The 12,332-nt window shown below is 52.6% G+C and overlaps 1 protein-coding gene across 3 annotated transcripts in view; it reads right to left on the bottom strand.

Annotated features, from left to right (window-relative positions):
• Nucleotides 1-7,344, bottom strand: part of LOC146788645 (putative cation-transporting ATPase 13A4) — a 361,715-nt gene extending 354,371 nt beyond the window's left edge. Inside the window, exon 1 of one of the 3 annotated variants that reach the window (XM_085635857.1) lies at nt 7,123-7,344. In XM_085635857.1, coding sequence (XP_085491983.1) covers nt 7,123-7,185 — 63 coding nt within the window. In that variant the 5' untranslated portion in view covers nt 7,186-7,344. The remainder of the gene's footprint in view (nt 1-7,122) is intronic. The other 2 variants (XM_085635855.1, XM_085635856.1) reach the window with 2 other exon arrangements.
• Between the last annotated feature and the right edge of the window lie 4,988 nt (nt 7,345-12,332).

Raw genomic sequence — 12,332 nt, 5'->3', positions numbered from 1 at the left:
GCAAAACAGCATCGAAGCTTTGCTTGCTGCCTTGTGTTGTGAGAACTTTTAGTAAATATGCAGCAAGCCAAGCCTTTCACACATGTTGTGCAAATAGGTCAAAAAGCACTAAACGTATCAATCAGTAAATCAAAAACACCTTTCTACCTTGTAGAGATCTCTAAAATGTAAGGTTCCAGTGCCCACCTAAAACATTATGGGGCAGATTTACAAGCCCCATGCGCCACTTTTGCGTCACTTTTAACATGGGAAAAGTGACGCAAAAGTGGCGCAAGGGGCTTGTAAATCTGCCCCTATGTTTATACATCTGATGTGATTTACACCAAACCAATCAAACCAGAGGCACTTCCTGGGTCAATTACCACCTTCATGTGAATTTCATCCAAATTCTATTCAAATGTCTTTGCTGTACTGGAGAATTAAATTCCCTCTGTGAGGTAAAATGGAAAATACACCTTTGTTTGCAGCTTCCCCGTCTTTAGCTCGTTTCCCTTTCACAGAGCTGCGTGACCTTTGGCACACCAAATCCTACTCGGTTTTGCAGCAGCATGAAAGGTTTAGAGCAGATTTCTCAAATGATGCCAAAGATGGCATCAATCGAAAAACACATCTTCAATCTGATATCCATTCACTGAAAACACACAGTGACAATAAAGTTGTGGCTAGAACTTATAAAAATATGGTAACTTGCATCTTAAAAAATCTTCAGACATTCACTAAGAGAGTACAGTTATTGTGAATGTATTACTAAAGCATGCAAACGTTAGTTTGATTACATTTAAAATAATCTCAGAAATTCAATGAAAAAAGGGTGAGCCCTTTCACTGCCGTGGAGTTTGCGCTCCTCTGTACCGCAGCTTTAAAAACAAAAAAAAACTGAAATCAGCATTCCGTTCATCCAAGGCATGCACCTCTGGATCCTCCAAGGCATGCACCTCTGGATCCCGTTTGCGACGTTCATCCAAGGCATGCACCTCTGGATCCTGTTTGCGACGTTCATCCAGGGCATGCACCTCTGGATCCTGTTTGCGACGTTCATCCAGGGCATGCACCTCTGGATCCTGTTTGCGACGTTCATCCAAGGCATGCACCTCTGGATCCTGTTTGCGACGTTCATCCAAGGCATGCACCTCTGGATCCTGTTTGCGACGTTCATCCAAGGCATGCACCTCTGGGGTCTTTTTGCGACGTTCATCCAAGGCATGCACCTCTGGGGTCTTTTTGCGACGTTCATGCAAGGCATGCACCTCTGGGTCCTGTTTGCGACATTCATCCAAGGCATGCACCTCTGGGTCCTGTTTGCGACGTTCATCCAAGGCATGCACCTCTGGATCCTGTTTGCGACGTTCATCCAAGGCATGCACCTCTGGGGTCTTTTTGCGCACTCGCAGAATCTGTGGGCTTGATTTAGACTGTCGTATAGGTTACAAATATTCCGTCCGCTGTAATAGAAGTGCACTATATCCTAAGGAACCTGTTGAGCGTACAGGATAGCGTCACAAAGTGTACATCAGGCGCTGTGTTTCTATTAGTGGATTCAGGGCTGTGTATCGGTGCCACCCCTGCATTAATACCCACTGCAGCCTGAAGAGATAATGAGATGTGGACATGTTTCAATCTTGTGATACATTTGATAAATCTCGGAACACTCGTAATGGAAATGTTGCTCAGAGTGTCTGGAGTCTGGAAATGCAAGTATGTGTGGGTGCTCGAGGGTATGTAGTCTGCAAAGTTAACTCTGGAATATTAGTAGAGACCTTCTATTGAACTGAATCATTGCTCATGGGGTGCTGGTCACTTTATGGCAGATAAACTCAGAAGTATATGGAAAGTATCATTCTATAAATTTAAGTTATCTACTGGTGGAAACCTTGCCCTGGCCATTCCCGCAAGTGCCCCTCCTTCAAAAACATATCTCTGCCAAGACTTACTCCTCAGCTGAGCTCCCCCGCAACTCAGAGCAGATGAGGACTGGACGTGTGTGGCCTCTCTCTGAGTTCTGATCGCCCACAGGTGAGGGCTAGACGTGTGTGGCCTCAATGAGTTCAGAGCACCCACAAGTGAGGGCTGGACGTGTGTGGCCTCTCTGAGTTCAGAGCACCCACAAGTGAGGGCTGGACGTGTGTGGCCTCTCTGAGTTCAGAGCACCCACAAGTGAGGGCGGGACGTGTGTGGCCTCTCTGAGTTCAGAGCACCCACAAGTGAGGGCTGGACGTGTGTGGCCTCTCTGTGAGTTCAGAGCGCCCACAGGTGAGAACAGGATGTGTGCGGCCTCTCTGTGAGTTCAGAACGCCCACAGGTGAGGGCTGGACGTGTGTGGCATCTCTGTGAGTTCAGAGCACCCACAGGTGAGTGCTGGACATGTGCGGCCTCCTTGTGAGTTCTGATCGCCCACAGGTGAGGGCTAGACGTGTGTGGCCTCTCTGAGTTCAGAGCGCCCACAGGTGAGAACAGGATGTGTGCGGCCTCTCTGTGAGTTCAGAACGCCCACAGGTGAGGGCTGGACGTGTGTGGCATCTCTGTGAGCTCAGAGCACCCAAAGGTGAGTGCTGGACATGTGCGGCCTCCTTGTGAGTTCTGATCGCCTACAGGTGAGGGCTAGGCGTGTGTGGCCTCTCTGAGTTCAGAGCGCCCACAGGTGAGAACAGGATGTGTGCGGCCTCTCTGTGAGTTCAGAACGCCCACAGGTGAGGACTAGATGTGTGTGGCCTCTCTGTGAGTTCAGAGCGCCCACAGGTGAGGGCTGGACGTGTGTGACCTCTCTGTGAGTTCAGAGCGCCCAAAGGTGAGGGATGGACGTGTGCGGCCTCTCTGTGAGTTCAGAGCACCCACAGGTGAGGGCTGGACATGTGTGGCCTCTCTGTGAGTTCAGAGCACCAATAGGGGAGGACTGGACGTGTGTGGCCTCTCTGTGAGTTCAGTGCGCACACAGGTGAGGGCTGGACGTGTGCGGCCTCTCTGTGAGTTCAGTGCGCACACAGGTGAGGGCTGGACGTGTGCGGCCTCTCTGTGAGTTCAGTGCGCACACAGGTGAGGGCTGGATGTGTGCGGCCTTTCTGTGAGTTCAGTGCGCACACAGGTGAGGGCTGGACGTGTGTGGCATCTTTGTGAGTTCAGAGCGCCCACAGGTGAGGGCTGGACATGTGTGGCATCTCTCTGAGTTCAGTGCGCACACAGGTGAGTGTTGCAAGTGTGTGGCCTCTGTGAGTTCTGAGTGCTCACAGGTGAGAGCTAGACGTGTGTGGCCACTCTGAGTTCAGAGCGACCACAGGTGAGGACAGGACGGGTGCGGCCTCTCGGTAAGTTCAGAGCACCCACAGGTGAGTGCTGGATGTGTGTGGCCTCTCTGTGAGTTCAGAGCACCCACAGGTGAGTGCTGGACATGCGTGGCCTCTCTGTGAGTTCAAAGCGCCCATAGGTGAGGACAGGACGTGTGCGGCTTCTCTGTGAGTTCAGAGCACCCACAGGGGAGGACTGGATGTGTGTGGCCTCTCTGTGAGCTCAGAGCGCCCACAGGTGAGGACTAGACGTGTGCGGCCTCTCTGTGAGTTCAGAGCACCAACAGGTGGGTGCTGGATGTGTGTGGCCTCTCTGTGAGTTCAGAGCGCTCACTGGGGAGGGGTGGATGTGTGTGGCCTCTGTGAGTTCAGAGCACCCACAGGTGAGGACAGGACATGTACGGCCTCTCTGTGAGTTCAGAGCACCCACAGGTGAGGACAGGACATGTTCGGCCTCTCTGTGAGTTCAGAGCACCCACAGGTGAGGACAGGACGTGTACGGCCTATCTGAGTTCAGAGCACCCACAGGTGAGGACAGGACGTGTACGGCCTCTCTGTGCGTTCAGAGTGCCCACAGGTGAGGACTGGACGTGTGCGGCTTCTCTGTGAGTACAGAGCGCCCACAGGGGAGGACTGGATGTGTGTGGCCTCTCTTTGAGTTCAGAGTGCCCACAGGTGAGGGCTAGACGTGTGTGGCCTCTCTGAGTTCAGAGTGCCCACAGGTGAGGACAGGACGTGTGCGTGCGGCCTCTCTGTGAGTTCAGAGCACCCACAGGTGAGCGCTAGATGTGTGTGGCCTCTGTGAGTTCAGAGCACCCACAGGTGAGTGATGGACGTGCGTGGCCTCTCTGTGAGTTCAGAGCACCGGCATGTGAGGACTGGGCTTGTGCGACCTCTATGTGTGTTCAGAATGCCCACAGGTGAGGGCTAGACATGTGTGGCCTCTGTGAGTTCAGAGCACCCACAGGTGAGTACTTGACGTGTGTGGCCGCTCTATGAGTTCAGAGCGCCCACAGGTGAGTGCTGGACGTGTGGGCCTCTCTGTGAGTTCAGAGCACCCACATGTGAGTGATGGACGTGAGTGGCCTCTCTTTGATTTCAGAGAGCTCACAGGTGAGGACGGGACGTGTGCGGCCTCTATGTGAGTTCACAGTGCCCACAGGTGAGGACAGGACATGTGTGGCCTCTCTATGAGTTCAGAGCACCCACAGGTGAGGACTGGACGTGTGCGGCCTCTCTGTGAGTTCTGATCACTCACAGGTGAGAGCTAGACGTGTGTGGCCACTCTGAGTTCAGAGCGCCCACAGGTGAGGACAGGACGAGTGCGGCCTCTCTGTAAGTTCAGAGCACCCACAGGTGAGTGCTGGACATGTGTCGCATCTCTGTGAGTTCAGAGCGCCCACAGGTGAGGACAGGACGTGTGTGGCTTCTCTGTGAGTTCAGAGCACCCACAGGGGAGGACTGGATGTGTGTGGCCTCTCTGTGAGCTCAGAGCGCCCACAGGTGAGGACTAGATGTGTGTGGCCTCTCTGTGAGTTCAGATCACCAACAGGTGAGTTCTGGACATGTGCGGCCTCCTTGTGAGTTCAGAGCGCCCACAGGGGAGGACTGGATGTGTGTGGCCTCTCTGTGAGCTCAGAGCGCCCACCGGTGAGGGCAGGACGTGTGTGGCATCTCTGTGAGTTCAGTGCGCCCACAGGTGAGGGCAGGACGTGTGTGGCATCTCTGTGAGTTCAGAGCACCCACAGGTGAGTGTTGGACGTGTGTGGCCTCTATAAGTTCAGATCGCCCACAGGTGAGTGTTGGAAGTTTGCGGCCTCTCTGGGAGTTCAGATCGCCCACAGGTGTATGCTTGACGTGTGTGGCCTCTCTCTGATTTCAGAGTGCTCACAGGTGAGTGATGGACATGTGTGGCCTCTGTGAGTTCAGAGCGCCCACAGGTGAGGGCTGGACGTGTGTGGCCTCTCTGTAAGTTCAGAGCGCCCACAGGTGAGGGCTGGACGCGTGTGGCCTCTCTGGGAGTTCAGAGCACCCACAGGTGAGGGCTGGACGTTTGTGGCCTCTGTGAGTTCAGAGCGCCCACAGGTGAGGGCTGGACGTGTGTGGCCTCTGTGAGTTCAGAGCGCCCACAGGTGAGGGCTGGACGTGTGTGGCCTCTCTGAGTTCAGAGCGCCCACAGGTGAGGGCTTGACGTGTGTGGCCTCTCTGTAAGTTCAGAGCGCCCACAGGTGAGGGCTGGACGCGTGTGGCCTCTCTGGGAGTTCAGAGCACCCACAGGTGAATCTTGGACGTGTGCGGCCTCTATAAGTTCAGTGCGCCCACAGGTGAGGGCTGGACGTGTGCGGCCTCTCTGTGAGTTCAGAGCCCCCACAGGTGAGTGCTGGACGTGTGTGGCCTCTCTGTGAGTTCAGTGCGCCCACAGGTGAGTGCTGGACGTGTGTGGCCTCTCTGAGTTCAGAGCACCCACAGGTGAGTGCTGGATGTGTGTGGCCTCTCTGTGAGTTCAGAGCGCCCACAGGTGAGTGCTGGACATGTGTGGCCTCTCTCTGAGTTCAGTGCGCCCACAGGTGAGTGCTGGACGTGTGTGGCCTCTCTGAGTTCAGAGCACCCACTGGTGAGTGCTGGATGTGTGTGGCCTCTCTGTGAGTTCAGAGCGCCCACAGGTGAGTGATGGACGTGTGTGGCCTCTCTGTGATTTCAGAGTGCTCACAGGTGAGTGATGGACATGTCTGGCCTCTCTGTGAGTTCAGAGTGCTCACAGGTGAGTGATGGACATGTGTGGCCTCTGTGAGTTCAGAGCGCCCACAGGTGAGTGTTGGAAGTTTGCGGCCTCTCTGGGAGTTCAGATCGCCCACAGGTGAGGGCTGGACATGTCTGGCCTCTCTGTGAGTTCAAAGCGCCCATAGGTGAGGGCTGGATATGTGTGGCCTCTCTGAGTTCAGAGCGCCCACAGGTGAGTCTTGGACATGTGTGGCCTCTCTGTGATTTCAGAGTGCTCACAGGTGAGTGATGGACATGTCTGGCCTCTCTGTGAGTTCAGAGGGCCCACAGGGGAGGGTTGGACATGTCTGGCCTCTCTGTGAGTTCAGAGCGCCCACAGCTGATAAACTGAGAGCAGCGCATTCAAGAAATTAGAAAGGCAGCTGGAAGCCAAATGCAGGTATCGAGTACTATCTAGCGGACCTTAGGTCTTACATTTCAACCCTGAGTTACTGAGAAACATTCCACAACCGTATCTTTTAACAGCCTCCCATCCTACGCTTCCCACCGCTGGGTTCCAGGCCCCCCTCCCTCCCCTCGTTGGCTAGCCAGAGAAGGTATTTTGGCTTCGAGCTTAAAGGAAGCTTCCCTGAAATCAAGCTGTGAAGACTATGAGTCACTGCTCCTCTCTTTCACAGTCGGCAGCTCGGTGTGACACTGAGCAAAGATGAAATGACCAATTCATGCTGTGTAGACAGACTCTGCACTACTTCATGGACACTCACTTTGGACCAATGATTCTCACTCATTTAATTCCCAGCTTCACCGCGCGACAAAAATGCTCTGATCCTGGGCATATGGTTTAATCTGCGTGCCTTTCTGCATCTAAACTACACAATACGGGGAGCGCTTAGAAACAGGTTCCGCATCAGTGTTAAGCACTGTTGAACTTGGAAGCGAGTAGAAGTGGCAGGCAGCCCATGTGACGCTGAGCTGTACAAACCTTCTCAGGGATCTGAAAACAATCCTAGCGCCTCCCTAGCAGAGCCCGGCCGTGGGAGCTGAGTGCCGCAGGTGCACAGAGGCTGCAAAGAGCACAGAAGCGGCAGAGGCTGTCCCAGCATGAAGAGGGGGGAGCGCTTACCATCTCGTTGTCCTCGCCTCGGTTGAGCAGGGCATTGCTGCGCTTCTCTGCGTCGCCCTCCATCACAGGTGTGTGAGGGTGCACCTCTCACCGCTGCCCGAGAGAAGCCGGCTCACCGTGCAGTCCGTCTGCCTGGAAAAGGATCGCTTCCTCCTCCCAGCCTGCTTTTTGTGAGCACACGCCCTCCCCATTACGGAGTCGGAGGTGCCAGCGCCTCCTAAAACAAAGGGCTGTATCTGTGTGAGCTGAGGCTCGAGCCCTGTTTGTTCTTGGGATGAGAGACTTGTGGGGCCCGATGGGGGGGGGGGGGGGGGGGGGCGTGTGTGCGAGGAGAGAGCCCTGGGAGGGCCTTCACGTCGTCTGTGTGTCTTTATTACCGGAGCGGGGTGTGCACCTGTGGAAGTGGCCTGCGCACATCATGGTTTCCAATCAATAAAAAACAATACAGAACAATTGTTAATGGATTGGTAGCTGCCAGGGACCTGGGCGGGGGGGGGGGCAGTGAAGATGGGAGGGGGGGGGCGGGACCCAACTGCACCCACTGAGACCTTTCCTACCTGGTGTCCTGGGACCCCCCATACTGCCAAACCGTACCCCTAACAGGGAGCCAAGGGCCCATTGTTAGCACTTGCCTCTCAGGCCGGCCAGGCGCAGGGGTTCAAAGCACTCACGGGAGATGCTGTGGGAGAGACCCCCGCTCAGAAACACAAGATAAGCACTTAAGAAACCGCCGACCGGTCCGTGTTTGTTCTTATAAAGTACTTTATCACAGACTTATGCATTCTATGCCCACGTTTAGGCGCTTAAAGAGGCTGGAAGTTGGAAATACCAGTGATGGCATCGTGTGGCAGCTCAGGGGGAGCCCAGCTAAACACGAGTCCAGGCGCACCCCCCTCTCCCCCTCGCACCCCTTCGTGTTCCCTAGCTCCGGCTGAAGCTGTGTGGGCGTCTGGAAAAGAATACACATTTCATTCCCTCCGACAGACAGCTTATCTTCTGTCTTCGAAAGAATCGATGGGGGGGGGGGGGGGGGTCACAGGTGGTTCACAGCATCGAGAGCAAAACCCGACAGGGGGGGGTCGAATTGTGCACGGGTGATGTGCTTTACTGACCACCCTTAGTTTTAAAGAAAGACAACGCTTGCCCATTGACACTGGGGAGTGAGACGCACCCACAGTTCAAAGGAAATCTCTGGCAACTTCCTGGCTTCCGAGCAAACAAGCCAGAAATCCCAAGCCAGAAATCCCAAAATGGCTTGATTCGTAGTTCCATTTATGTAGCGCTTATTACTCATGTGAGAGGTAATCAGCGCTAAATAAATGCTGAAAAGTAAAGACTTTAAAGAAAAGAAAAATTCATGTAATGTCCATCCAGCTGTTCAGATTTGTCTCTCAATTGCAAGGGGGAAGGGGGGGGGGGGGGAGTTTGTGATTTTGGTTCTTAAAGCGCCAAGTACTGACTAAAACATAAGAAATTGCAAAATCATGTTGGCAAATTAGGAGTGGGGTGAATGGATGACACGGAGGGCCCGTGGGTAGCGGCCACGATCCTCTGGGTAACATGTTCCTGGCTGCCTGTCGTCTTTCGTTTGTGAATCTTATATAGCGCAAACATGGGCCAAAGGTATCAGGGCGCTTTACATGAGCACCAGATTGCAGCCCACAAAATACGATGGGGCAGATTTATGTTGCACTTGCGCCACTTTTGCGTCGCCGTTGCGTCACTTTTGTGACGCAGCAGCGGCGCAAATCCTGCGCCATGGTGTGGGGTATTTACAACGTGACGCATCTGGGAGATGCGTCACGTTGTAAAGCCCTGCGCCACATGTAGGCGTGCCAGGGCAGGTGGGGGCGTTCCGGCGCAGGAACGCCTCCTAAAAGTGGCTGAGTGAAATCTACAAGATTTCACTCAGTCACTTTTGAGCCCATGCTGCGTCAAAACCCTGCGCCTGCTTGAAGCAGGCGTAAGGATTGACGCAGCATTGTGCAGATAGGGCCACCCAGAGCCTTGCTGGAGCTGCGTCGCGCTTGCGACGCAACTCCAGCAATGCGCCACTTTTACGGCACAGATGCGTGACGCATCTGTGCCGTTTTTGCCCCATGGTGCGCCGCATTATAAATGCGGCGCATTCTTGATGGCGGAGCTGGGGCGCAAAATAACTGGCGCATCCCTGCTGATATGCAGGGATGCGCCAGTTATTATAAATCTGCCCCGATGTTTATTCTTTAGGCGTGGGGAGAGGAAGTGATTTGCTCAGGATAACAAGATGTTGAGATGATGCTGGGATTCAAACCTCATTCCCTAGTGCCAAAGTTGTCAACTCAGGCTGTTAGGCCACATCTCGTCAGTTAGTATTGGCGTCAGTGGTGGCTGGTGACCCTTGAAAGTTGTGGGGCGTAATTCCACCCAGGAGTTTACCCCATTTTTTCAAAATTTACCTCACTCATACTCATTCGTGCTTACATTTATACCCAGATTAACAACCATTTTGCTCTGTATTTGTGTTTCAAAAGTGACGTAAACCTGTGCAAATTTTTTTTGTAGTTTACTTTCCAGAGCAAAACCTGTTTTGCACTGGAAAGTTACCTGAAATTAACTCAAAGTAGTGCAAATCGCTGGTTTGTGTTACTTGGCATCAAAGGGGCAGTGAGGCTGACCTTGTTGGCACAAGGGGTGGATACAAGGACCAAGCTAGCCCCGCTGAAAGGTACCGTCGCAGTCCAGAGCAAAGAGTCCTGTTTGCAGCGAAGGGAGCCTCGAGGCGCAAGGAAGTGTCGCGGCCAGTCATTGATGGAGCACGAGCAGTAGTCCTGGCATCATGGACGGTCGTTGCTGCAGTGCAAAGATTATGTTGTCCTTGCAAATGGTTCGGAAGGAGACTCAAGATGGTGCTCTTTGTGAGCGGTCGATGCTGCAGATCGAAGGGCAGGGTTGGCAGGACTTCTATTTGACGGGCGGTGCGAGCAACAACGTTTTAGCACCAATGGGCCATTTCGCAGTCGCAAAGAGCCCGAAAACTTCAATTCAACTCCACTGAGGTCACACCCATAGGGCACCACCTTGTGGGTCGGGGGCTTACTCCAGTTGGATCTGGGTGCTGGTTTAGGTGGTTGGGAATCTGTTATGTACCTGTGGCTCTGTCAGGAGATCCGTAGACTAGCCATGGAGTCATTCTGAGCGTTCTGAGTTCAGGTGTAGGTCCAATCCCTCTGACTCAGGCAAGATAGCCGCAGGGCAACAATCCAGCAAGGCAGCAGTCCAGCAAGGTAGTGGACCAGCAGGGTAGCGGTCCACCAGAATGATAGTCCTTTCAGCAGCTCAGCAGTCATTTTTCCTGACAGAGTCTCCACCGGTCCAGAAGTGTTTTGAAGAGTTGGGGGCCAAGGTCCAATAATTATACCAGGTTCCTCTTTAAAGGGGGAGAGGGATGTTTCGAGCTCTGCCTTCCCATCCTGCCAGTGATGGCCCCGCCAGGCACACCTATGTGGCTGTCTAGGAGGAAAACACAAAGTCCATCTGTCAGCTACACCATGCCGTGTGACCCGGAGACAGGGTGAAGGTGCGGGTGCAGGTGCAAATGGATAAGACAGGAAAATCCCAACTTTCTAAAAGTGATATTTTCAAAATTGTAATTGAAATCCAACTTTGCCATAAGAGAGGATTTTTCCTTACAATCCCAAAGACGCCAAGCATAAATTGGCTACCTGTTTCCATTTGGAATTTACAGCTTATTAAATGTAGTAAGGTAACTCCAATGTTATCCTATTTGAGAGGTACGCCTTCCAGAAGTGAAAAACGAATTTAAGAGTTTTTCACTGCCAGGACATGTACAACTTAAAAGTACATGTCCAGCTTTTTAAACACACTGCAGCCTGCCCTCTGAGCTGTCTATGACCTAACCTTAAAATAACTTATATGTATTAAAAAAGAAAGTTTGGAGCCTGGCAAAAGGTTTCTTTTATCAAGTTGAAATGTCAGTTTAAAACTGTATACACTGTAAACACAGGCTGCAATGGCAGACCCGAGACATGTTTAAAGGGGCTACTTAAGTGGTTGGCACAATCAGTGCTGCAGACCCAGTAGAGGCATTTAATTCTGTACTAGGGACTTACAATTAAACGAAATATGCAAATTGGACAGACGCCAACTCTACCATGAGTTAAGGAGAGAGCAAAAGTGCATTAGCACTGGTTAGCAGTGATTAAGTGTGTGTGTGTCTGAAGAACAGCACAAATGAATGAATGAATTCAGCATGAGAGGAGGGTTGCGGGCAAAATGTTTGGGGGAACACCGTGCCAATGCATGGCCTGTGATTCACAAAAAAGGTCACGTCCTCCCCTAGTTGTTTTAGACACTTAGTGGCACAGATTCATTCTTTAAACCTGGGTGTCTCAGTCCCCAGTGGGCACCCACTACAAGCACAATGGGGACCAGGGAGGGGGATAAGCAGCATGGGGAAGCACACTGCGCTGCTCACCAGGTCCCGCCCCTCCCTTACTCCCATGGGCTTCCCATGAGGAATTTACAGAAACCACTGAACATGGTTTAATTTTCTTCAGTCTGATGGCCACATTTTGAAGTGGTTTTCCTTGTTTTGTTCCTGGTGGCACACACCAGCTGCTAGGGCTATTCCTTTAATGCTCGAGGACTCCAAACTTTTGTGTTTTGCAGGAGCTGATTTTTTAAATTACTCTCCTGGTGAGGCAGAGCTCACGGCCCACCATCTTAGCCCCTCACAGTCTGCTGATCAAGGCTTCTTAACAGCACCCAAGACATTCTCCTCTGTCTGGGCTCCTAATAATTCTCATTGATAAAGGCTATTCCTCAGCAGCAAGGCCTCCTGGCCACTTGCAGGACATTTGCTTGTTCAGCAGGAATCAGGAGGGCCCATTTTGGGGTTGCAATTCTCAGGACCAGTTTGAAGTTGCAGTGGAACACTCTTATCCAAGGTTACCGCTGTAGTGTACCCCCATACCAAGTCAGTGTCACTGGCCCTGGAGACAAAGGGTCCACAGAGTACAGGCCACTCCAGACAGGGGCTCATCGATGAGGGTTCTTTCGGGTCCTTTTCTTCAGAAAATTCACAATTTTTCATGGGCATTGGCTTTAAAGTAGAGGTGGAAATGTACATATAGAGGTCCCCTCTGCCAACATCAAGGCTAAATACCATGCCTCCTGCACATCATCTTGGGACTTTACGTGGTCAGTGG

Source organism: Triturus cristatus, chromosome 11 (assembly GCF_964204655.1).
Source record: "Triturus cristatus chromosome 11, aTriCri1.1, whole genome shotgun sequence".
Classification (NCBI taxonomy): domain Eukaryota; kingdom Metazoa; phylum Chordata; class Amphibia; order Caudata; family Salamandridae; genus Triturus; species Triturus cristatus.
The sequence above is the reverse complement of the archived record's forward strand: the minus strand, read 5'-3'. Positions and strand labels throughout refer to the sequence as shown.